Source organism: Acipenser ruthenus, chromosome 7 (genome assembly GCF_902713425.1).
Source record: "Acipenser ruthenus chromosome 7, fAciRut3.2 maternal haplotype, whole genome shotgun sequence".
NCBI classification, from domain to species: Eukaryota; Metazoa; Chordata; class Actinopteri; order Acipenseriformes; family Acipenseridae; genus Acipenser; species Acipenser ruthenus.
In genome coordinates this window covers 58,481,098-58,508,183 of record NC_081195.1, presented here as the reverse complement: position 1 = coordinate 58,508,183, position 27,086 = coordinate 58,481,098, and the positions used below count along the sequence as shown (strand labels likewise).

Below are 27,086 nucleotides of genomic sequence, written 5' to 3'. Positions count from 1 at the left end.
TGGTGGTGGCAGCATCATGTTATGGGGATGTTTCTCATCGGCAGGGACTGGGGCACTTGTCAGGATAGAAGGGAAAATGAATGAAGCAAAGTACAGAGAAGTCCTTGAGAAAACCTGCTGCCCTCTGCAAGAAAGCTGAAACTGGGACGGAAGTTCACATTTCAGCATGACAACGACCCAAAGCACACAGCCAAAGCTACACTGGAGTGGCTAAGGAACAAAAAGGTAAATATCCTTGAGTGACCCAGTCAGAGCCCCGAACTAAATCCAATCGAAAATTTGTGGCATGACTTGAAGATTGCTGTCCATCAACGCTCCCCAAGGAACTTCACAGAGCTTGAACAGTTTTGTTAATTAGTCATTTAGCAGACGCTTTTATCCAAAGCGACTTACAGACGGGGGTGAACTATGCATCATCAGCAACTGCTGCTGCAGAGTCACTTACAATAGGACCTTGGCTATATGTCTCATCCGAAGGACGGATGTCAATCTTATAATCTGTTGGTAATATTTCTACTGAAGTCTGGTAAAACGCTGAAGCTCTCTTTTGTAAAGAAGAATGGTCAAATATTGCCAAATCTAGGTGTGGTAGAGACCATCCCAACAGACTCACAGCTGTAATTGCTGCCAAAGGTGCTTCCACCAAGTATTAACACAGGGTGGTGGAGACTTATCCAATTATGATCTTTCAGTTTTGCATTTTTAATATATAATTTTTTTCTCAATAATGCATGAAACTCTGAGGCACTCACACAACAAAATGTGAAAAAAGTTCAAGGGGGTGTAGACTTTCTATATGCACTGTATGTATGTATGCATCTATATTAAAAAGGCTATGTCTGTACACATGATTTGTGCATTTATGCAAATAATATTTCCACATACAGTACGCGATTCATCTTTTATTGTCTGCTGAGTTTATAAACTCTCCACTTTAAAACACAATTTAACACCATACAGTATTTGATGGGCATTTTATTTGAGTAGCATTGTCAGAAGTGGTAATCGTGTTGATCTGTGTTACACAATTTACAAATGACTGCATGGAGACATCTAAATGAATTGTGGGATTGATTTAATTCAGTGACCCTGAATGGCTGGCTACTGATGTGAAATGCATGGTATATAATGAATTCCATGTTTGGAATATATTCCCACAGCAATTTCGACTGGTCCTATAGCCATTGTCAAAAACAATTTTATCAGTTATTTTTATTAGATAAAACAATTAACTCTGGGAACAAGTGTAGATTTTACCACCACGATTATTTAGCGAACACCATTTTTTAAATAAAACAAATAAAAGTCTTGAAACAGCCAAAGCTATGAAACAGTTCTGTTCAATGGAGCTGTGCCACATGATGAGCTTAACTTAGACATGGCATATCAATATGGTGAGGATTGTGCATGTACAGTGCCTTACAGCAGGGTAGGTTTGGAGAAATGGAAATACAGCGTAAATGTGAACACCTATTAAATTAGGGGCATGTTTACTTAATAAATAGTAAGTTGTATTAGGTCTCTGCTTAAAATACAGCGACTATTGTTCTGAAACTACTCTTGTGTTAACTTCCAACTGATGTTACAGGCAGCAGATAAACCAGCTTATTCTTTTGTGTCATCAGAGGAGCAAACACACTCCTGATTCCCCTGAAACCTCTGAAAAGCCCACATCCTTACAGGTAGCCTTTGCCCAACAATGCTATGAATTGTGATACACCTACACCTTCCTTACAAAAAACGTATATTGTAATTGAAATCTACACTGTGGCTAACTAACAGTAACTTATGGAGTTGAAATCAGACTATGTGACATACAGCTCAGGTGACACTTTTTTTTTTTTAATTAAGTATTTGTGTTATTTTGAAATAATGTAAAAAACAAAACAAGACAAAACCAAAAAAAAAATAATGAGGAGTTCATATCCAATATGCTACTCCAATTTACATTTAGCCCTGTGTGGGAAGCGCAGGGTGGGGTGGTGGATATGTGAGCAATGACTTACTAAAAGGATAATTGAGCATAACAAGACTACACTATAATATAATGTGTTAGTGTGCAGTCTGTATTTATTAATTTTTGTGCGACGTCTGTCCATTAGAATAATATGAATTAGACAGAGTGTTCACATTTACACCAACTTGCCCTCTAATATACATATACAGAATCTACACTTTTAAATATATCTGTATAGGCTCTTTGAGCTAATGTGTGTGTATGTATATATATATATATATATATGTCCATCCGTTTTGTGACACATTTTGTTCAATTTGAGATATAAACGGCCTGGCAGCATTGTAATAACACTCCACTGCCAAATAATTGCAACAGTAACGGTGTGCAATTTGTTATGTTATTGTTATTGTTATGTTATTGTTATTGCTTTATTATAAGCATTTAGGTTACAATGCTACGATTCTGGATTAAAATATATAACATACTGTATATCTGTTAACTGATTAGGTAATATAGCTACTTCTAAATCAGACTAAGGTGGACACAAAAAAAAAAAAGTATTAAGAAATGAAGAAAAAAAAATCTACAGTGTCAATTACCTGCTTAAAGTGGTATCAAGAAATGTTCAGATAAGTGCTTCCTTGGGATATCTAAACACAACAGAAACTTCTCATAGATCAAATAGGTTTTGGTAACATAACTCAAATTAAACTGTCAAAAAAAAAAGATATTATAATTACATTTAAAAAAATAAAAATAATATATATATATATATATATATATATATATATATATATATATATACACACACACAGAAACACACACACACACACACACATGTTTGGACATTAGGGAACATGCTTGTGTTTCAGGTAAAGGACACAGATTCTAGAGATTTGTGGATATTTTTATTTCTGGAAATCTGCCTTTCAGGTATATGCTAAATAGAGATTTCATTCCAAATCACAGAACTGCCACACAGCTTAGCAAACTGGACAGTGTGCGTGTGTGTGTGTGTGTGCGTGTGTGTGTGTGTGCTCCTAAGACGCCCTGTGAAAACATGAGCCGAGGGCACTGTATATATAGACGAGATAAAGATGTATAGAGTCACAAGGCATCTATGTACATCAAGGCACAGTCTGGAAAGGCAGCGCCAAGATCAGTGCAGAGTTTGGCACAACTTCAAAATTCCTTTTAAAAAAGATTGTCAAATGGAACATATAAACTTGGAAATATATAGCATGTTTCTTTATACTGAACTTCATGAAAAAAAAGTATACTACACTGATCTACAGAATTCACCATGCTGATTACTTGCATGTTGCACATGGAAAAAAATGCAACCTAAACTTGTTTTAGATTTGATGTTCTACTCTTGCACACAATTACAGTTAAAGTTGTTTGTTTTGTAAATATTTGTATCGGCATTAAGTAGGTATAAGTGTAAGAATGATGAGTAAGTACATATGCTATAATATGGCACGCGGTAATGTATTAATACCCACAAGCCCTGTGTTACCTTGTTTGCAACTCTAACATTTGTTAAGACATTGTAGCTCAACAGAATACATTTTACAGTAGTTGATGTTGCTATCCAAATCTTAATATCAATATATATATATATATATATATATATATATATATATATATATATATAATACAGCCTTAACATTATCACAACAGGTGTTTCTTGCGTATGTTCTGAAATAATGTTGTTACTGAATACAAACTTAACAGAACAGTGCAGAAACTTTATAGGTTCAGATGATCAACCAGCTCTAATAACTTGACACTGGATTTTTATTAGTTTTTTTTTTTTATTAATTTTATTGAGCTGTTACATGTAATACTCAAATTGTACTTACTTATTGTACAGTATTTAGAAAAAAGCAAATAACTCAAATTTATCTAGCTGTAGCAAATCTTCAAAAGGACTCCTCTCTATGCTAAACCAGAATCCAGACGGTCAGCTCAACACCAGATGAGCTCAAAACTGAACCTGACTGGTGCCACTGGGAACCTCGCCACCATTGTTGTCACCATATGGATCTAAGGGCATCAAAAGCAGTTTGATCACTCCAGATCTCAATAGGATATTCCTGATTCACAGACCTGGGAAATGTGACACCATGAGAGGTCAAATGAAATCCCATCTGTTCAAGTTTTTTACTAGCTTGGTGTAATACAAAATAAATTTAAAAAAGTGTTTTATCAATACCCTCAATAGTACTTTCTAAATGTTTGTCAATACCATCTTAATTTCTAAAATAGCTGCACAGAAACTACTAACATGTTTTATGGGTTTCGGGGGCAGACAAGGTAACATGTGACTTGGCAACCAGATTTACAGTACAACAATGTGATTTCAATAAGACACTATTAGTTAATACATTTATTTTAAAAAAAAAAGAAAAAAAATGTTTACCCTAGGAGCTAAAAACTTAAGGTTTACTTTCTTTATTTTCTTTGTCACATCTGTAGGAATACAAAGGACTTGAATGCACTTTCAGGAAATAAGAAACAAATGCTTTTTTTATTTCATATGTTGTGATGAAGCATTTTGAATGGGAGATGTTCAATGTGCTGACATTTCTCCTATAGTCACTTCCTGAACAGAATGCTGTTTCATATTAAAAACCTAACATTACAATAGTGATGCATATGCCGGTAAATCTATGTTTATTCTGTGATTCATAATTTTAACAAAATGTGAGTGTTGAGCTGTAGTCAGATTTAATTGGCAGAATGTTCCAGTTAAAAGTCAAGAAAATATTGCATCACCAAATTGAAAACAGGAATTAGCTGCCATAATGTTCCCCTGGGCATTTGTATTGAATAGTATTGAATGGAAAATTATCTTTACAAGGTAAATTGAAGCTAAATGAATTCATGTAACCTTCACAATTATCAAAATGACAATTAGGGAACACGATAACAAATATAATTGTACATAAGAGTTAAAAAATGGTGGGCAGTGTAAATACTGTAAATCTGAGCATATTTACTTTTAATATTTAACAGCTTTTTAATTTACATTGCACAATCAACAAATCTTACTGTTTTATCATTGGACTGCTCTTTGCTGAATCCAGACAAAGCTTTTACTCCAGGGTGCATTTCTTTTTACCGTTTTGTTGTTGAGAGGAAACAAAAAACTTCAGTTAGACCTGAAGTGAACATTGTCAAGTTTTATTTTTATATATACAAATGATGCAAACTGCACACTGGAGTGAAAGTCTTTCATAAATAATTGTCCACCCCCCCCCCCCCGAAAAACAAAAGAAAAAAACTATTGAAGAAATGACTTTTTTTAAAGTTAGAAATAGTTTGTATTTTAGGAACCGGAAAGAAAAAGTAGATAATCAAATTATTATAATGCGAAACTTAGTGAATAAATCCATACAAATAATGATTACTGAATTGAGAAATATTTAAAACTCTCTTAAGGCTGATAAAGTTAATCAAATCAATATCATTAAAGTATAATTATCAACAAATTGGAAACTAAGAGACTGTTTAAAGTGTTATAGATCACAGCAATGTAAAGTACAGCATGGCCACACAGACCCCATTCCTTGCTGACATGCCCTTACCTTGCAGCCACACCAGGGGACTTCTTTCCGGGATCTAACGTGGGTCCTGTTGGCTCTTCCCCGAGGGAACGCGTGTCCTTGTTCAGCAGCTGCAGTCTGGAGCTCAGTTCACTGATCACAGTAGGCTTGCCATCCTCTGCCCGAGGGACCGGTCTCATCTCCACAGGATCCCCCCACAACTTGGACCTTCTTTGAAAGAGGTAGCGGGGTCGGCCGGTGCCAGCGGCTGCAGCCAGTGCGGCCGCTTGTTGCTGGGAGAGGAGCTCACTATCTGAAGACTGCTTCAATAGAGGGTCCCTGAAGGTTACCGGCCCTTTGCTGAGATGGGACTTGAGTTTTGGCTTTGGAGGCACTGGCGGCTTCTCGAGTATAAAAGTCTGCCCGTCGGCGAAGGATGTGTAGGTGTCAGTGGGCTCACCGCTCTCCGACGACAAGGTGGACATGCTTGAGACAGTGGAGATGGTACTAGTGGTCTCCAGGTGGTAGTCACTGGAACTCCTAGTGTCAATCTCTTCCACACCTGAGTCGGCTGCAGACTCAGGCACCAAGTGGGTGTCTGGCTTCCCTGAGGGTGCTCCACCAGCAGTAGGAGCTGGTGCTGCTGGTGTTGCTGCTTGGATTGAGGCGGAAGGTGCAAATGGCTTGGCCGGCCGCGGTATAGGTGTGCCTGGAACCGTCACTAGGACACCATTGGCAAACTCATTCGGTGGGGGCACCAGCCCAATCTTTGCCAGCTCTTCTCGTGTATCCTCATCGCTGGAGGACAGCTGCGCGGGTGGGAGGGTAACTGTGTAGGGCTCTACATCCTCCTCTGAGCTTCCTTGTGCCAGTGTTTTGTCAGAAGATGGGCTGGTTGGTGGCTGAGTCGTGGTGGTGGTGGCGACAGGGCTTGGCGGATGGGTGAGTTTAATTTCAGTCGGTGTGAGCTTGGTAGACTCAGCCAGTGCTACTGCGGAATCTGAGGAAGGCTCCTCCAAACCCAGATCCACCGCTTGCCCATTACTGGTTGCATGAACCATAATCAGACCAGCCGTCTTCTGCTGGGATGTGTCTACGATGCTGATGATCATGCTCTTCTTCTCCTCTGGTTTCCTTTCCTCCATTTCAGGCTTGTCAGTCCTTGTCTCCATCTCCTTGCGGAGGGTCAATGGGGTCTCCTTAAGGATCTTGGTCGGGGCGGATATGCTTGGAGTGGGTCCGAGGGTTGTTCCTGGTGAATAGGGAGGCGATAACAGCCCCCTACCCTCCATCTGTTCTGCCTCTTTGGTCTGGGTGTCCGCAAACAAAGGCCCCTCTTTTTCCATTTTAGTCCTCGGCTCTGGGCTGCCTGCTGTTGGCTGTGGGTTCTGAGAAGTGAGTGCCCGCTCCCTTGCGGCCAGCGCAAGCGCCAGTGGCGAGTTGGGGTCCAGTGGCTTCCCTGTGAGGGGGTGGATGAAGGTGGTGCCACCCGGTGAAGGTTTGAGAGCAGGGGCTGGAGGTGGCAGCTGACCTAAATGGTCCCTGCTGCCCAGAAGCCTCTCATCTACAGACCTGGACTGCGTCAAGGAAGGAGATGGCTCTGGGCTTGGAGTGCTGCCTTCAAAGGTGCCCACTGATAGGAAGACTGTGGATTTCCTCCTCTCTTGCAGGCGCTTCTCTCTGTCTTTCACTGCTCCTGCAATGGCAGCAGCAAAAGGGCCTTTCACTAGCTGTGCTTCTGCCTGGGCCTGCACTTTTTCCTGCATAAATTGCTGATGCTGCTGATACTCTGCTCGGCTCGGACGGGACAGCCTGCCTGTTGGAGAGTGTTCCCTGGAGTGAGCAGTGGCAGCCAGGGAGGCTCTCTCCTGTGCATCCTCCACCTGGAGTTGCTTGACCAGGGGGCTTTTTTTGCGCTGTGGCTTGGTGGGAGCATATAACCCAACGTTAAACTGGCCAACATTGGCGTACGGGTTGTCAATCACCCTCCCTTTCCTCTTGATCTTTTCGGGAGGGGTGGCTGAGGGAGCGGGCCGAGGGATGTCTGTAGGCTCCACAGGCAGGTGAGAGGAGTCCTGCAGGATAATCATGGAGCGGGCTTTCTTCTGTCTCTCAGCGTGGGTGACTGACGGACGCGGTGGCTCATAAATTTCAGCTGTAGTTACGACTTGTGGTAGCCCGTGGATCTTGGCTTCAGTGCTGGGTTTAAAGCTGGAGCGCACTTGATCATAGCCCCGCCCAGGTGGAGGGGGCGGGCAAAAGGCTGGGGGAGGCCCTGTATCCACATAATAAGGGGATGGGGGTGGGGGAGGAGCAGTTTGAGGAGGGGGAGGGATCCCATGGGTTTCTCTTAGGTTGTCTGTCATAGACGAGCTCCGTGGAAACCGGGGCTCTCCTGCAGAAGCCGACAGCTGGTCCTCCTCCGTCGACCCTGTTGGGGGTGGTAGAAGTGTCATTAGGAAAAAATAGTTCAGGAAAGACAGAAATCACATTTACCACTGATAAGAAATTTAAAAAGTACTGTAGTCAGTAATAAAAACAAAAGAGCATTTTTGGAGGATACTTATTTGTTCTTTAAACAAATTTTGATTTCATCCAGAAATTGACAGCCATGTTAAAAAAATAACTTGTTAGTCAGAAACAATGTCTGGAAGATGCCAAATTGAGGTTGCAGAAAAGCCATTTTCCTAATAAAGAATCAGTTCCTGTGTTTTGTTTTATTGTACTTCACACATCGCTAAATTAAATTAAATGTATAGCTTTTTTATTAAATAAATGAAACACGCACAAAGAAAATGTACTAAACCTGGGATAGAGGACAGTTGGATTGTATTTGTTCAGCAATATAATCAAGAGGAGACCTACAATGTTATGTAAATCTGTTCAGACTGTAAAACATTTTCAGATAAATGAGGAAAAACATTTATCTGGAGCCCTTCTGATTCCCCAGGAAGAAACATGCCTAAATAGAAGAGGTAGGTTTTACCATTCATTAGCAAACTCCTTTCAAGTACTGTATTTCTGATGAGTGCCAACATACCACATCTAAAAACCCATTGATTACTCTAGTACCTACAGAATATGCTTTTTAAAATTAGAATTCAAGTAATAGAATAATTATTTATTTATTTATTTATTTTACAGTCCTTTTCCTAAAGAGTTTCCAACTTTAATATCACAAATGTGATGGGGGACTGGGGCACAAGCAGTTACAAGTTTCTCAGTCACCATTTCACACAGAATATTAGAATAACATCAATAAAAATGAATATGGATAACAAAGTAAACTATTCATACTATGACTGAGGTAGGTCATTAATTCCTGTGTGTATTTCTGAACTCAATCAACTGATAATGCAAAATAAAAACAACTTGCAAACTTCAGCAAAATACCTGAAACTGAACTATTTTTTGTTTTGTGCCACTGGGATATTTTAATGCTTATTTCATTAACTTACCGTGTTGGATACTGTATTTTAAATGCAAAATAACAACATTTTGTTGAGTTTTTTCACCTTTCTCTTAGCAGCTATTTTTTGGAGCTGCCAGTTTTTCAGTGACAAAGTTAAAAATCACCTCCATGAGCCATGCTGGGTGACTAAAGTAACATGCAAAATTAAAAACTAAGCAAATACGGGTTTGTAGTTTCCAGGCTTGTATTATGAAGGTTTCGTATCGAAAATAAACATATTCCAAAACTCTGACATCAGATTATAAAAAAGAAGAACATACAACTGCAAACCTATATGTCTCAATACAAAAACCTTACCTACGGATTGGGTTCTGGGCATTCCCTTGGGCAATGGGATATGGGATTTCTCCACCCCGTGTGGGTGTCCAGAGAGCACGGGCATTCCCTGACGCTCAAACAGTGACTGAATGAAAAACAAAAATGGATACATAAATAAAAAGTGCTTATATCTGAATCAGTTATGGGCCTCAGCACTTGGAAGGGGCTGCAGGGAGTTAGACTGTATTTCCACTGCATCAGGGCAATGAGAAAGTACAGTATATACCTGGGTTTGGGACCAGAGTTACCTTCTTGGCAAGCTGTGCCAAAGTTGTTAATGTTTTTACACATATCATTGGTGGCTAGAATCAACATACTGGAATTTGTCATTCCTTGAGTTATCATTCTGAGACTATGCATAGTTGAATTACATGAGATGTTGTTTATGTGCCTTATCTTGTGAGGATAGAGGGTGACCCTGTCTGGTGTCTTGAACAGCAGATGATAGGCCCTTCCTAACCATACATCAAAGTTAGGAAGATATTGTGATTTATTTAAGGGCACAGCCCCCCAGGCGGAAATTGCCTGTGAGGGGCTGGGGTTTTAACAGGTTAATAGATTTCCCAATACAGACTGAGATTGGGGAAAGAGAAACACTGCACTGCACATACTGCTAAACAAATAAAACACAGCTGCTTTCCAATATATGGAGACTGTACCAGGTCAAGTGTTGAAAGGTATTATCTTCTCTTTCTTCAGTCCCCTGCACTGCAATTGGGAGTCTTATGAGCAGTTAGGGAAATTGCAGGTGCAAAGCCAGACAAAAGCGAATCCCCTTTCCTCAATTATTTACAATACTCTGTAGGGTTTGGATGGCTGACAGGCCTCTTGTGCCAGGTCAAGCAATTGAATCTGGTGTACTGATCCTTACAATGCAGGCTGAATTGTGAGAATCTAGACCCGAGGAAGGCAAGCTGGCCCAAAGGCTGCCCTAGGAAGAGGGCATTCATTTGTTGTTGTTAAATGTTATAAATTAGAAATGGGTACAAAAGCAAACAAAGCATCTCCGGGGACATAATGTAAAGGAAATTGCAAATCAGATCAAATGGTTTGTAAACATGAAGTAAAATGGCTAAGAGGCAAAAACAATGTGGAACCGATGAGTCTTGAACTGATGTACGGACCGACAGGCACACTATATCCTGAGAATCTGATATTATCAATAAATTATGATAAATAATGTTATACCAAGTTTCATGACGTAAAGAGGATAATAGTAAAAGGAGGACCAGTATTAATGCAAATAAAGGGGTAAGAAATGGAATTTACAGCATTGGCTTGCACTCATTAAATTCATGTGTCCCATGTTGTGCGTATCGTAGCATTGTATTTTTAAACATATTGCACATTGAATCACACAAATTAACTGGGCATTACATTTTTTGCAGTGTATCCAGATCACGATCCATCCTGCAACAATTCTGTTTAACTGATCCCACAATATACCACTCATTTAAATCAGAGCACCAGCATTGTTGCAGGTGGGAGCATGATCTGGGTACACTGCAATTGTTCTCCTGGCGAACGTTCCTGAGTAAAAGTTGAAAAAAAAAAAATCCCTTGTTGATTTACCTATGATGTGTAAAAACAATCAGGAATATGTAGGGGAAAAAAAGCTGTGATATGGACAACAGGGGATACAGGAGAGGTAAAATAACATGTTTCTTGTACACACCGCAGAGGATTATGTAACGCTGTAAGTCTTCTACAAAAGACAGCATCTCTAATGGCACAGTTCCTCTATGCAGGCCATTCTGTGTACATTCCCCCAGGGGTGGGGCTCTGCCTTGGGTGGGGCATTCGTTTTCCGTTTTACCTCACTCAGACCCCTTCGTTAACTAAACATCTTGGTATAGTGAATAGATAATTCCCTCATCGAATACATGCAAATCATTTCCCTGGGAATTGATTGGTATTGGTATGCATGCACTTACACAGATTTTCCCACGGATATTGATTGGTATTGGTATGCGTGCACTTACACTGATCTCTGCTGGTGTGATTCTTCTGCTTGTTGGGCGCTGTTTCACTGTGGCAGCCCTGTAGTCTGCTTCTGCGATTGCCGGTCTCAAGGTTGGTACTTGTGCTGCAAGGAGTTCAGCAAGTTTTTCTATATGCAGAATGTAACACGTGTATATACACACTCACACACACACATGTGCATTTACTCCTTGTCAGACCAGACCTGACACTAGTCTTTATACAAAATATAACACTTTTAATTAGAAAATTACCAAGAATAACATTTTTTTTTTTTAAAGATAACTTATATAAAAAAAAGACACCAAGACACACAAATCACATCACTTTCCTAAACTCAAATCGTTTTCTCTGCAGAACTTACCTGCTCTTCTCCTCCTTGCAGATGCTTGCATGATGGAAATAAATTTGAAAAAAAGCTATTTGATTACACAATAACAACCCAGTAAAATAGATGTCAAACTTTCTCTGTATTAACCCTCTTTACATGACAAATAAGTCAAGTTTAAATAGGTGTTTAAATGACTTACACATTTAGTATTGCAATAATATTTTACATTTATTTTTACAACAAGTAATTTTGGGTGAGTTTAGAATGGAAGATTTTTTTACACAGAGAGTTATACATGCATAGAATAGCATACTAGGTGAGGTAGCAGGACATAAAACACTGGGAACTTTGAAAAAACTAATATATTATATACTTTCAATTCAAAGACGACCAACAACCAATACGTTTGGGATATGCCTGCCACAGGTCAGGTATTTACTGAGAATTTTATGTCAGAGCTGCCGATAGGCCCCTCCGGGGAGTGACGTCCTCGGTCCCGCCTATCGAGGGAATAAGTAGTCACTCCGTGGAGATCACGTTCTCTTTTGCTTCTCACAATCAGGTAGGTTAGGTAGGTATAACTAACCTCTCCAGTTGCGTGATTGATTCTTTGTAAAAGAGCTCTCACTTTTTCTGCTAATTCCACTGCAATTTATTGCTGGAAGTCGGCTTGCCATTTCCTGGAATCTGAAACTCGGCTTCTGAGGACTGAGCTGAAAAGCTGCGCAACTGCACTCCGTTAAAAAAAATTAAAAATTCTTATTTCAACAGCCTACATTGATCGGCGCCTGTAGTCTGCTTTCTAACACTCAGCACCTGCTGTCTGTATTTTTCCTCTGCTTTTTGCAGCTAAAAAAAAAGACAAAAGAAAAATAATAACAAGACAAAAAAGAGAGACGCTTCCTCCACCGGGTCCTGGCTCTGCCGCACCCGCTGTCGAGTTGATGCCGCCGGGCTGACCTTGCCAGCCCACTCGGTGTGTGCGGCCAAAAAATAAATAAAAAAAGGCTAGTATACCCTAACCTTCAGCTTCTGCTGTGTGTGAGTGTGTGTGTTGTTTTTCAAAAATAAAAATAAAAATAATACAATGTGTGCTTCCTCCGTTGGGTCTGATTAGCCCACTGTAGAGTTGACTTGTATAACCACTTCGGTGTGGTCCAAAAAATAATAAAAAAATAAAATAAAAATATCTCTTTCTGTCTCTCTTTTTTTTCTGTATACTGTCTGCAGGCTGTGCTCCACACTGTTGTAAGCTACACGCTGCTCCGGTTGTGTGACTGCACGCGGTCCAGACTTATACTGTCAGTAAGCCGTGCTCCACACTACTGCAAGCTGCGCGCTGCATCAGTTATGTGACTGCACCCTGTCCAGACTAGACACCCGGCCCAGCAACCTCAGTGCTTACGCCCCCAGTGCTCGGAGCTTTCAGTGCCCTCAGTACCTTCGGTGCCTCGGTGCGTCAGTGCCCTCAGTGCTTTGGCACCCTCGGTGCCTTCAGTGCCTCGCCGCCCTCGGTGCTTGGGCTCTCCCTGCATTGGTGCCTTCGTTGCACTCGGTGCCCTTGGTGCATTGGCACCTTAGAGCCTCAGTACTTCGGTGCTTTTCGGCCCCACAGCCTCGATGCCTTGGTGCTTCAACGCCCTCGGCGCTCGATCGCTCCCTGCCTCGGTGCCCCAGAGCCTCGGTACTTCGGCCCCTCGAACCTCGATGCAGCGGTGCCTAGGCACCTCTAGTGCAGACACTCCGGGCGGCGCAGTCCGAGTTCCACCCTTGTACGTCTTGTGGAGTGATGCTTCTCCCACAAGACAAACACCTCTATGTGTCAAGTGCTTGGGGATGCAGCATGCCTCCTCTGCCTTAGGAGATGAGACGTTCTGTTCAATCTGTGCAGTGTCCCAGCCTCTGACCCTGCGCAGGAGGTTGCAGAGTTCACAGGATTGGCTTCCTCAGCCAGCTCGGCTGAGCGCTCTGCAGCATTGGGAGCCCCGTCTTCCCCCCTTCTCCACCTGCCTTCCAGCCCGTCACGGAGTATACCCTGTGCGCAGGCTTCAGCCCTCCGAGCTTGCAGCCGCTCACGGTCTCCCTTGAGGAGCAGTAAGAGTGCAAGGCATAGTAGGCAGGCCAAGGATATCTCGGACCTGAACAGCCAGATGGCCCAGGTCCTTAAGTAATAGGTCAGGCAGCAGGCTTTTCCCCCTGCTCCTGCCCCAGCTCCGCCTCCGACACCTGCTCAGGTACCGACCCCACCTTCACCAGCGGTCGCGGACGTCTCAGACAGAGACGAGGCAATGAGCGAGGAGGACCAGGACGTGATCTTGAGCGCGGCTTCCTGGGACGGGGACTCCTTGTAACAGCAGGAGACAGGGTCCAGGAAGTGACCCAGGAGATGGGCCCCAGCTCCAAGGTGGCCTCAGAGACTGGTGTTACCCCTCCATTGAGCTCGGTTCGAGCGCTCATGGAGCAAACCTCCAATTTCCTCCAGGTTCCCTGGAATGCAGCGCCAGAACATTGTGTTCAGTTCTGGTCACCTTGTTACAAAAAGGATATTGCTGCTCTAGAAAGAGTGCAAAGAAGAGCAACCAGAATTATCCTGGGTTTAAAAGGCATGTCATATGCAGACAGGCTAAAAGAATTGAATCTATTCAGTCTTGAACAAAGAAGACTATGCGGTGATCTGATTCAAGCATTCAAAATCCTAAAAGGTATAGACAATGTCGACCCAGGTGTGACGAGGTAAAGCGATCTTATGCTAAAATTCGACCTCCCAACCACCAGGGGGCTGTGAGCCAACCTCGAGGCTTTCAACAAAGAGGGACTGACGCGGAAGTTCCGGATTTTGGGCGGAAGTCCCAAAAGAGCGGTCGCCATCTTTGTTGGGGGCAGCAATAGGAGAATGTGCTGGAAAACTCCAGAATCAGCAGGCAATTTAAATATCAATCGCTGATTGGTGTTCCGCTGATTGGGGGGTGTTCCAAGTCACATAAAAGGGCTCTGGTTGTAACACTCGGGGTTGGTCCATGGGAACGTGTAGGACTTGCACAAAAAAGGGAAATAACCACAATACCAGCAGAGGTAGAATCTTTTCTTTACAGAACCGGAAAACCTGGCATGAGGAAAGGATCTGGAAGCCAGACGAGGGCCTAAAGAAGGAGATAGTCGGAAGACCTCTGGCTGTTTAATTTAGTTAACATTTCCCTTACATCGCATGTTTGTGTAAATTTGAGTTAGTTACCCCGATACCATTGCTGGTAGAGGGGAGTTTTGTTTTGTTATCATTTTCTGGTTTAAATAATAAACCTGGAATTATCTCCACGGAGGAGTAAATTGTGACTCTGCTAGTCTTTCTTGACGGCTATCCTGTGACACCAGGGGACTTTTTTGACCTGAAAAAAGAAACAAGGACCAGGGGTCACAAATGGAGATTAGATAAAGGGGCATTCAGAACAGAAAATAGGAGGCACTTTTTTACACAGAGAATTGTGAGGGTCTGGAACCAACTCCCCAGTAATGTTGTTGAAGCTGACACCCTGGAATCATTCAAGAAGCTGCTTGATGAGATTCTGGGATCAATAAGTTACTAACAACCAAACGAGCAAGATGGGCTGAATGGCCTCCTCTCGTTTGTAAACTTTCTTATGTTCTTATGTTCTTAACAGTGCCGTTCTGTATTCAGACCGGCGCAAGCTTTGACCCCCTAGCCTTTTCTGGTGTTCCCGAACTTTCTGAAGGAGTGACAATCTTCCTGGCCCCGACCAGCCTTGGCACCAAGTGTCTCAAAACATGCAGCTCTGCTGGCCTCCTTGGAAGGTGCGGGGGTGCTGGGACTGGCACAATTCCAACCGGTGGATTGCACTATAGCGGCCCTGGTGCGAGCCCCTCCGGTAAGAGGTTTATCCAAGGACCCTGTATGCCTTATCGGCCAATGCAGGATCACAGAGGCTAACCTCAAAAAAGCATACACAGCCAAAGCACAGGTAACGCGCCTGGCCAACACGGCAGATTTCCCAACGGCCTACCTGGATGGCATCTTGCTATCGGCGCCTCTCCCTGAGCTGGCAGCCTCAGAGCTGTGCTTCGTCTCTGGTACACTGCTACAAATTTCAGGCTTCCAAAGGCAGGCCCTGGGCAGAAGCCTGGCGGGTCTTGTAATGGCACGCAGACAGCTTTAGCTGTCACAGGCCAGGGTCCCGGATGTGGACAAGGCAACCCTATTAGACACGCCTATCTCCCCTGGCCATACCTTTGGACCAGTGGTAGAGGAGATACTGCAATGTTCCCACCGAGAGCGGGAGGCATCTTCTCCCTTTCCGTGCTCCGGTATGGGATAGGATGAATCGCTGGCGTCCGCCCGTAACTATGGTTACCCGGACAGTTCCGATCCCCACTGGTGACCTGAGGCACCGCCTACAGGCTTCCGCAGCAGCTAATGCCCAGTGGCACCCACTAGGACAGGGGAATGCCGAACGTGGGGCCCCAAATGCAGCAGTGCTCTGGGAGACTGTTCCCATGGACCCGCCCTAGACAGCCTCCAAGACAGGCTCCACCCCAGCCTCAGCAGCCCCAGCAGGGCGCCTGAAGGCTTGCGACCTCAGACCCACCCCTTCTCACAACACCAGCTGCAACACTAGCACAATTGCACCTCAGACTCTTGGGTGCTTGCTACCATACACACCAGTTATGCACGCCAGTTCTGCGCGGACCCTCCTCAGAGTTATCTGTGTTACCATTCGGCCTTTCCTTAGCCCCCCACACGTTCTCAAAGTGTGTGGATGCCATCCTATCCCCCTTGTGGCTGCAGGGAATCAGGTTGTTGAATTACCTAGATGACTAGTTGATCCGCTCCCAGTTGCAGGAAGGAGTAGTGGCCCACATGGTGAGTGTGACATCTGGCAAGACTGGGGCTCACCCTCAACAACGCAAAAAAACAATTAATACTGGTGCAAAGTACGGTTTACTTGGGTCTCCGGCTGGATTCCCTCACAATGTGAGCCTACCTTTCGGATGACAGAGTAGCCACTATTCACAACTGTCTAGCCCTGTTCCAACAGGGATCCACAGTACAATTGGTGTTGTGTCAGAAACTATTGGGTCTGATGGCTGCAGCTTCATCAGCCATCCAACTGGGGTTACTTCACATGCGCCGATCCAAGCGTGGCTCAATGCCTTCTGGCTACACCCCAAACGACTTTTTGACTACTGACCTGTGCAAAGAGGCACTTGCTATCCCTCTGGGCTGTTCATCTCCCAGGAGTGGTGAATTGGGTGGCGGACCCCCTCTCCAGGGAGGGTCCTCACCCGTCAGAATGGTGACTCCACTCTCAGGTGGTAGAGCGCATTTGGGAACTGTTCGAGTGGGCCCGAGTCGATATCTTTGCCATGGCAGAGACGCCTCACTGCCCGCTATGGTTCTCCCTCCACCGCTGTGGCGGTCCACTAGGCGTTGACGCGAGTGGCCCAGGATGCTCTTGTACGCATTCCCGCCAATACCGTTGCTCCTGGCCTTCTTTGACAAAGTTCGGAGAGAAGAGGCGACAGTTCTCCTTGTGGCCCCCAGATGGCCCAGGAGAATCTGGTTTGTAAACCTTTGCCAGCTGCTGCAAGGCCAGCCCAGGGAGATCTCACTGCGCACGGATCTCCTCAGACAGATGACAGGCACTCTCTGGCACCCAGAACCGGGCAGACTCCAACTGTGGGTCTGGCCCCTAAACGGGACCGTCTGTCTGCCTTAGGGCTCTCAGACGCAGTTGTCAGTACACTGCAAAATGCTAGGGTCCACAAGGGCACTGTATGTCTACAAGTGGAGGCATTTTCAAAAATGGTGTATGACCAGAGGTCATGATCCCATCTATTGCCCTATAGCAACTATTTTACAGTTTCTGCAAGATCTGCTGGAGGCGGGCAGGTCCCCCTCTATGCTGAAAGTGTACCTAGCAGCTATATCTGCATGCCATGTCCCGATTGAGTTTCCCTGGTCGCTTATATTCTGTGCTCGGCAGCTACATCCTCCTTGGAAGGACGTCCTCCCCGAGTGGAGTCTAGATAGGACCCGTTTGAGCCTATACATTCCATAGAGTTGAAATATCTCTCTATGAAGACAGACTTTTTGTTAGCCATCACCTCCGCTAAGCGGGTTAGTGAGCTACAGGCTCCGTCAGTGCACAGTTCCTGTATGCGTGTTTGGGATGATGGAAACAGGGTGTCATTAGGCACGAACCCTCCCTAACGTGGTTACGGCTTTCCACTTTAATCAGTCAGTGGAACTAGAGGCTTTCCATCCCCATCCTTTTCCTTCGGAGGAGGATTGGAGATTGAATTTCCTCTGCCCGGTTCGTGCATTGAGATGTTACGTGGATAGGACGAGAGCGCTGTGTCAGTCTGACCAGCTCTTTGTCTGTCATGGTGAAAGGACCCTGGGTCAAGCCCTCTCAAAACAGTGACTGTCTCACTGGATTGTAGACACAGTTTCGACTGCATATACGAATGCCGGCCTACACCCACCTGGGAGAGTGGCTGTGCATTCGAGGAGTGGCTACATCATGGGCCTTCTTTAGAGGTGCCTCACTGACTGATATTTGTACTGCGGCTAGCTGGGCTACTCTGCATACATTCACCAGGTTCTACCGACTCAATGTGGCACACTCACACCACAAAGATTAGTTTGGTGGTAGCGAGACGTCCCTCATGCGCTGTCCGTTCACCCTCCCTCGTGATGGCTTTGACACACTTTCCCAAAATATTAGTTGTTGGTCGTCTTTGAATTGAAAGGGAACGATAGGTTACGGATGTAACCCTGGTTCCCTGAAAGAGAAGATGACCAACAAACCTTGCGAGGTCGCATCACTCGCATTCGCGGGTTCGATGCAAAAGAGAATGCGATCTCCGCGGAGTGACTACTTATTCCCTCGTTAGGCAGGACCGAGGACATCACTCCCCGGAGAGGCCTATCGGCAGCGCTGACATAAAATGCTCAGTAAATACCTGACCTGTGGCAGGCATAGCGCAAACGTATTGGTTGTTGGTCGTCTTCTCTTTCAGGGAATCGGTTTTGCATCACTTGGAATATTAGGATTGAGACATAATAAAAGTAAAAATAAAACTATATAAACATAATTTAGATATTTTATTTAACATCATGAAATCAAAGAAACTACATAATGACATCACAAATATCTACCAGAAGCCATAATAGTAGAACAGTATTTCATGTTAGATTAACATTTTTGTCAACTAAGCTGTATGCAAATATGTTAATGTAACATTATTATTATGTATTATTATTCAGCAGGCTTCATCCGACTTTGTGAGGCAAAATGAGTTCATATAGGGTAATAGCCATAGCTATAGTAGGGGCAAATGGTGTGTTAAAAATGCCTTGCATAGTGTTTATTTTATGATTTTGATACTATTTCATAAAAAAATAAAAAGATTTGAACAAAACATACATAGACGTAAACTGTACACAGATTACAAAGTTTGGTTTCTACATTTCTGTCAGCATGTTTTTCATTATGATGGCATGATTTGGACTAGGTCAGTTTAGATTTCCAGAGTTCATATTAGCGATAGTCTACATTCCATATTTTATTGATGTTACAACACATTGCTGGAGAAATATGTTTATTTAGATTTTCTATATTTCAATTTTTTGATACAGAGCTAGCTTCTCAAAGCTCTTGCTCCAAAGCAGAAATAGAAATGTACCTAATAAAGTTACTAAACTAAAAATAGACAATTCAGCTATTTAATTCAGAGTTTTTCCATAGTCTTAATTATTTCTTATTTTTTTAAGTTGTAATTTCTGTTTCTTCCTTGCAGAAAAAAACGTGGTGATTTGAATTGAAATGTTTTGAGAATCTTTAGCTTAGTGTTTCAAGTTCTGAGTAATAAAACAAACAATCAAAAAAAGATATTGCACAAGAGTCTAAAGGGTTAGCTTAAGGCATTCCTCTTTTCAGTGCAGACCCACTGAGCATGCTGCATTATTACTAGAATGACAGAAACCAGCACAAATCTGAGTGGCTTACCAAGTTCCTCCAGCTCGGCTGTCATAGATTTGGAGCGCAGGGTCAGGGTGGTGCTAGGTGCCCTCCTAGGGGGTGGGGGAGCTGAAATAAAAAGTGAAGACACTTTGGACTTCCTTCCCAAGATTTTCCGAGCGCTGCCGACGTGGAGATGCCACTTTTTCTCCACAGCTTTTATCTCATCGTATTCCGGGGAGGAAGATGACTCGCACTGCTGTAGCAGTTTGTTAAGGCTCCGTGTTGAGACAGTTTTTTTCATGATTTCAATTCTTAATGAACGCCAGACAGGTACAGGTTTTAAAAAAAAAAATCTTCAGCATATGGCCATACTTCCTTTTTTATGTTTAAAAACTTCATATGGCGTAACTGTAAGAGTTTTCTACATGACTAATCAATCTATCCCAGCCACTTTCTTCATTTAAAGCTCTATCTAGCCACTAAATTAAGGCACCAGATACTGTCCCAGAAGTCAGCATTGCCAACTCACAGCCAGCAGTCTGTCAGTGTGGCCCTGGGAGTCCAGGACAGTAAAACCTTCATCCATATTAACCGCAGAGATTTAAAAGACAGATCCTGTCTGTCATTCCATTTTCATGTTTGATGTTTCGCTCGACTACACGCTGCATAGCAATTCTGTCAAGTGTTAGATAAGATATAAATAATATATATGGCGATTAAAAAAAATATGACTTATATACAAAAAGACTGCACAGTTTATGGTCAAAGGCATTCCAATTTTGTTAATGTACTGTTTTGTTTTAAAGCCGGTTTCATAAGACGTGCATCTGTCAACCACAGCACAATTCAGGTAGGAGTGAAAGACCAAGAGAGAGAATTCCCAGGCCCTAACACAATGCTGAATTCAAACATTCACTGTAGTAACCATGGTAACTTGGGCAGCAGGGAGGCCTGGGTTGGAGCACCTCACTACAAACACTCTGTAATAGGGAGTAGAATTATATAGTGTCGGGGGTGGCAGAATGTACAGAGTAAAAAAAAAAATGCTTGTATGAAAACACAGTTTTGAAATTGCACCGTGTATCCTTTTGGGATTTTACACACACTGTCTGTTCCTGAGGACTGGAGTTTCAAAAATACTAAATGAACAGCAATTAAAAACGGTTAGCACCCTACTAATTTAATTATTAAAATTGTCTTCCACTAGTGCTAATAGTCTGACTGGAATCCTTATAATGTATAACTTGCATGTTATATTGGCACAAAAACTTTTTTTTTCTTTGAGACTAAATCTAAGGTATTTTAGATGCAAACACCTGTAAAAGCTTCCTTCACCTGGCCTGAGTAAACCTGGAGCAAACCCTACACCATTAAGCTATACAAAAGATGACGCTCCATGAAATTAACGTCTGTTTTACTCTTTCCATTCCTGTTTATTAAACTTTAGTATTAAATTCAGATTAGCTACACACAATGTTTCCACACAATGCATAATTCTGTTGGTCCAGCTGAATGCCATTTTTATCTATCTGGCTCCGTCATCAAAGCAAACTGAACATATTGTCAGGCTTTAAGCCTCACAGGAATAATCTACAATGCACCCACTGTTCCTGTGTTGGTTTCCAAGTGGTTCACTGAGATCTGTTCACAGACAGCTATCATCCTGAATTTCCGATTTCCAGGAATTTACCCTTTGATTATCTAAAGCCAGTGTAAACGCTGTCCAGACTGGACTCATTCAATTACCCTGAAGCAGCTGAATTATATTTACTTTCCTTTCCAAAGGTTTTTCTTGTCAACAGCAGCTAACGTGCTAAAGTTGCACACAAGGGCTTCCAGTTCATTTGCAGGCAAGTGTCAGAAATCCAGGTCAGACGTGGTGTTTTTTTGACCTCAAACACAGCAAGATAACAGCGTTGCTGTAAGGGCCTCTGCTGAAAGCTGGGAGCCTAATCTGTGATGCTTTTCTCTTCCTCCAGCCTTACTTAGTATAGCATTTGTCTTCATTTCTTTAGAGAATTCACTAAAACTGAGAAAGGGGTCTCCTGTTCAGCTCAACATATTAGATAACCAAATCAATCATAAATTACAATAAACAAAATTAAAATCACTGAATTCTATGCTGCCCTAAAATCAACTTATCAAAAGTCTGGATGCAATAAGAAATAAAACTGGAACTACACCAATTCCCCCCCCCCCCCCCATTTATATTACAAATTCAATATGACAGTTTTTTTTTTTATCCCCTTCATCCACCTGCCATAACTATACCCCTACACATGTCCTTCTAATCTCATGAAAAAAAAACAACAACTGACCACTAAAAACTAAGCCAATGTATTTTATTCCCCACAGGGTTCAAAATCCACCCCCCCCCCCCATTCTTAAAACATGATTTAATATCCACCCAGCGTATGCCTGCTACATTTTTGCAGTTTTTCATAAGTTTTCTTCTTGTTGTTTTTCTGAATGAAAATCTCCTTTTCGTTCTCTCCTACTTTACCTCTCTCCCCTCTTTTTGGGTTAATCCGGTTGGAGGAAGCTGACTTTTTGCCGGTTATTAATTAACAATCTAAGTAATAATTAAAGAGGTAGCTCCTGATTTGTTCCCTTCTGACATGTGTTCCCCAAAAGACAAGTACACAAGTCAGGTATTCTGCTGCTCCAGTGTCTATAGCCACCTGTGTGCATTCAGCACAGAGGAATGTGCTACATTTATCTCTTAATAACCTTCTTATCTATACACTACATGGTGTTTGAGGACTAACAAAATGAGACAAATAGGGTGCAGCTATGCTGAGGTTAGAGGATTGTGGTTGTGAAACAAACTTAAAATAAATCATGGTTAAGAGCTGATCTTTTTTTTTAATTAAAGAAAAAATCTGTCATTGAGGGCACAGTGATAAGTCATCTGATAGACTAGAATTCCTTAGTATAAAATAAAACATTCTGCCGACAAAGGACAAAAAAACAAATCCTTACATACCTTTCCTTGACATTAGTTCCATTTTCATTCCTATCCCAATCACTCTGTAGCTGAAGTTATCATTTTCAAGTGTTGTTTAACATTTTCAGTCTCTGCTGTGACTCACTCTGACCCAGAAGATGAACAACTGCAAAACGTGTGCATAACATGTGCTGGAGCAAAGGGGGGCTCTGACACTCCCTTAACATCAAGCCTCTACTTCTTTAAAGCAGGGTGCAAAGGGGGTGGGACCAGAACCAGAGACTGTGGTGACCTTAAAGTACAGTATGCACAGAAAAAGAGAAGTTCACCTCGCTTGATTTTAAGAATATAACATGCAGTCTATCACATGTATGGCACACATGGCAGACTTGGTTACATCCCTTGTATACAATGCTCCTCTTGCATAATACCCTGTCAATAACACCATAGTATACTGCACAGAATACAGTCATCCAAGTATTCTGTACACCTTGTACATAACACACAGCCTGCTATAAATATGGCCTTGAGAAATTCACGCCAGAATTTGCACAAACCGACTAACTATAGTACTATATATATAGTACTGAGATAGAAATAAGCAGATTTTTCTCCCACAAACCCTCAAATACAAATATAAAGTCACACAATGCTACACAGTGTGGTGGTGGCATCTTTGTATAAGTAAAAAGTTCCAGAAGTGATACAGAAACTACAATTATTTTTGTGTGATACCGATGACTAAACTTAACCAAGAGAATCATACAGTACAGCTGTTTACCATTAGATTTTACCCTAAGATTGTCACCAACACTGAAAATATGAAGTTGGCATCCTAATTCATGGTTTAAAAGATATCAGCAGTTGAGGCAGATTTACAAATCCCTCAGAGGAATGCTTCCTTGAATTCCACCTAAGAAACCAGCCGGCATGTTTGTGCCGTAGTGTTTCCTGACAGAGACTTGCTACAACCTGATATGAACAGGACAGATCCTGCAGTTTGGTCCTTACCTTTCTTGCGAACCACCTCCTCTGTCTCTGGTTTCCGGCTTACTGAGACTACCTTCATGAGCAGATGATTCCCTCCCTGTCTGATAAGAGACACCACCTGCTTGTGCCCCACTTTGACCACATTCACGGCATTCACCTGGAGGAGACAGTAATCCAGGTTCACCGTGATTAGATAATGTCTGACTGGTTACCAACAAGCTGCAATCACAGCAAGTTCAACATTGAAATTTCAAAGGGGAAACAGAAGCTTTAATAAAAGTGAAGATCTGGGGGTTGGTAGTGATCATTTATAAAGCATCATAAATTGGCAGCTGTTTCCCTTTTAGTGTAGAAGCAATGCAGTCATGCAGAATTGGATGGATTTGAGTAGTATAGAAAGAGATAAAATATAACTTACAGTATGGTACTTTTCTGTTATTAGTTGCATTTATTTTCAGTACCACTTTTGAGCCGTTTCCATGGGTGGAGCTTGTGCTACTGCAGGTTGCTTAGATACACTGGAATATCCTAGATGCATACACTTCTATAATTGTATTGGCTAGTATACAGTTGACATTTTCATTTAACCATATGCTTTCTGTATTATTACATCTATTATGACTCTACTTCCATTACTATACTATGAAATGTATTTGCTTACGATTGTAAGTCGCCCTGGATAAGGGCGTCTGCTAAGAAATAAATAATAATAATAATAATAATACTGGTACTGAGGAAGTACCAAAAGAGTTAAATAAATATTTACCACAAGAACTGGGTTCTTTTTTATTTGCTATTATCTATACAGTATTTTGCAGTCGCTGTGCTTTGTAGCTGGTGAGAAGGACCAGAATTAATTATGACAGCAACAACAGACACATGCTGTTACCCGTTTTGAATTAACAGCCTTAATTGTGAGAAAGTGTAATTGTAGCTTGGAATGTAGGATTTGAATCTGTAATGATGCAGTGCCCCACAAAGCAAGCATTGTTGATTGAATAGATTGTTTAAATTCCCCAACATAGGTCTTGGAACAAAAATAAAAAAAAAATAATGCATTTAGGACAAAAAAATAATCTTATCGTCAACACTGGAAGAGAGACAGACATATAGAAGCTGCAGACAGATAAGATAGACAAACAAAATAATAGAGACAAACAAGCTTGCTTTTTATAACCGAAATGACAAATTTAAAAAGTGTTGTCATGGTGATAAGTGATAGAAAGTATGGATAGTTGTCTTGGAGCTATCCGACTCTTTACACATTAAAGGAATCAAGCCAAAATACCCATGTTCTCCTTTGTGTTTGTTTTCTCTGTATAAATCTGTACCACATGAATTATTGCTATAGATACATCACTATCTTAAGCATTCGAGGCCTGCTTAATCTGCAAATGTTTTAATACTTACACAAGGAGAAAGGTTATACATTTAACTAACGCACAACCGAATTACAATACAAGCCAGATGTTGTAAGTACAATACAGTATGTTGTAAGTCTTTGCCTTATAAAAAGGTACCATGGGTAGCGCATTATATGAAGTGGACAGTGTCTAGCTATTTGTCTCAGCCCGTCCGTTTCCATTTGGTTTCTTATTTTTTTTATACCTCGATCAGGAAGTCTCCTGTTCTCAGTCCTGCCCTCCAGGCCACACCTTCCACATCCACAGACTCCAGGTACTGCAGTGCTGGGAAAGCAGGGGTCGGTGCAAACTCCTCGATAGGCGTCTCCGCTGGGGGGCCAAGCACACAACACAACTTTTCAATTGACTTGACCGCAGCATACTGCGAACTAGCACAGTATAGTGTGCTATAGCATACCTTTTAATTGAGGCTCTCCTGCACACTGTAATCCCATTGCAATACTCTCCCTTGGCATGCTTTTAAATGTTTAATGCAATAGCATTTAGTATTTCAGTCAATTGCAAAATTCTTAATGAAATCAACAAACCAAATGCAAGGGATATAGTATAGCGGACATTTTAGATCGCTACAGATAAGACACTTAAAGGTAAGATGGCACAGGTTCAAAATGTAAGCATGAATCAAGGACTAGAGTGTGCTGTTAACCACACCATCCCATGCCATCTTGTTAGTGTTCATGATAAGGTTTATTGCAGTACGTTTCTACTGTACTATAATAGTAAATAACATGTATGTCATATAACGTGCAACCTGTAAGGATAATATACACCATCCTTCTTGTGGTGTAGTGCTTTATAGCAGGTCCTACTTGGCAAGACATATTCTTTAAAAGGAACATGTGACTGCCAATCAGTTTAGTACACTGTCAGAAATAAAATACAGCAATTCAATGTGTTAAAAATAATATTGATCCCATACACAATAGGAATAAGGGTGCTTTCTGTAATCCAGGGGAACAGTACCCTTTAAAATCACAGCAAAAATGAACAGGTAGTGCTGTAAGGCACTAACAAATAGAAACACTGCAAATGCTCAAAACACATCAGTGCTCTACATATTGTAGAACAGCTGCTATGCCTTTTGTTGTGTACTATATCTTAATACACTTGCGATGACTTGCGTTACTATAGTTACCATACCAGACTGGATAACTAGAACTGCAACAATGTGTTGTCGAGGAACTGAAATGCAGCTGATGTTTTTCAAGTTAACTAGGACATGATGACCAAACCCTAAATTGTAACAAAACACACATTTCCCCTGACAAAACACAGCATTCGCGCTATACTGTGTACGATGTATAAGAATGCGTAAGATACTGTATTTATGAAAAAGGTATATTCTGCGTGTTTTAAGAATATTGGTGCTGTTGATGACTCGAGAGCTCTGAGTTAGCCACATAGGCTATCCAAATACTCAAACACTTAATCATGACCACATGGACAGCTGCAGAGGAGACAAGTACAGCCTGCAGCAATCCCTCTGTCAACATGTACAATGGCGCAAAGTACAAAGTGATGTTGGATAAAAAGAAAATCCCATTATCAAACCTACTGTATAATGCCAGTATTAAAATATCACACCATATTAACAATACAGTATGAGGGGCTTATAAGACCCCATATGTGTTCACTTGTTGTCTTTCGGCTAGAATTGATGTGTCACTAATTTTAAAGTCCACTAACTTAACAGTGAACTGCTCTTGGACTTCTACACTGCAGTCAATCATGTCACTTCCCTCAGTTGTGTTTCTAAAACGATCATTTGTTCTGACTTTAATTTTTACAATTTTTTCTGAGGATTTGAAATAGGGATTTGGAAGAGATTTTAAAGACAGCAAACAAGCCGGGCCTGATTACAGCACGTTCTACTGCACAGCAAGAGGAGGTTCTGTTTGAATCTTAATCACATTATACCCCAGTGTAATCAATCTATAGCACTTTAGTCAACACTTTAGATCAATTACATAGCTGAAAATGACTTGTTGTATAAAGTAATCTTCCATTTGCATTCATCAGAACTTAATCAGTTTTCCCTGTTGATACTGGCATTCATACAGGCATTTATCAAAGCAGTCAATCAGTCTGACAGACAGCTCTCTTTTCCCAACTAATTGACTCTCTGTCAGGTCTT

General features: G+C 42.0%; 1 protein-coding gene across 10 annotated transcripts in view; it reads right to left on the bottom strand.

Annotated features, from left to right (window-relative positions):
• LOC117415660 (SH3 and multiple ankyrin repeat domains protein 3) overlaps nucleotides 1-27,086 on the bottom strand; it is a 289,648-nt gene that overhangs the window by 5,066 nt on the left and 257,496 nt on the right. For 6 of the 10 annotated variants that reach the window (XM_059027379.1, XM_034026268.3, XM_059027380.1 and 3 more), the window contains 7 exons: nucleotides 25,137-25,261; nucleotides 23,550-23,685; nucleotides 19,637-19,717; nucleotides 11,646-11,669; nucleotides 11,284-11,387; nucleotides 9,281-9,386; nucleotides 5,554-7,942 (listed from right to left, as the gene is read on the bottom strand). In XM_059027379.1, the coding sequence (XP_058883362.1) occupies nucleotides 5,554-7,942; nucleotides 9,281-9,386; nucleotides 11,284-11,387; nucleotides 11,646-11,669; nucleotides 19,637-19,717; nucleotides 23,550-23,685; nucleotides 25,137-25,261 (2,965 nt within the window). Of the gene's footprint in view, nucleotides 1-2,559; nucleotides 2,611-3,631; nucleotides 4,010-5,553; nucleotides 7,943-9,280; nucleotides 9,387-11,283; nucleotides 11,388-11,645; nucleotides 11,670-19,636; nucleotides 19,718-23,549; nucleotides 23,686-25,136; nucleotides 25,262-27,086 lie in introns of those variants that run through there. The other 4 variants (XR_004546440.3, XM_034026274.3, XM_059027385.1 and 1 more) reach the window with 3 other exon arrangements.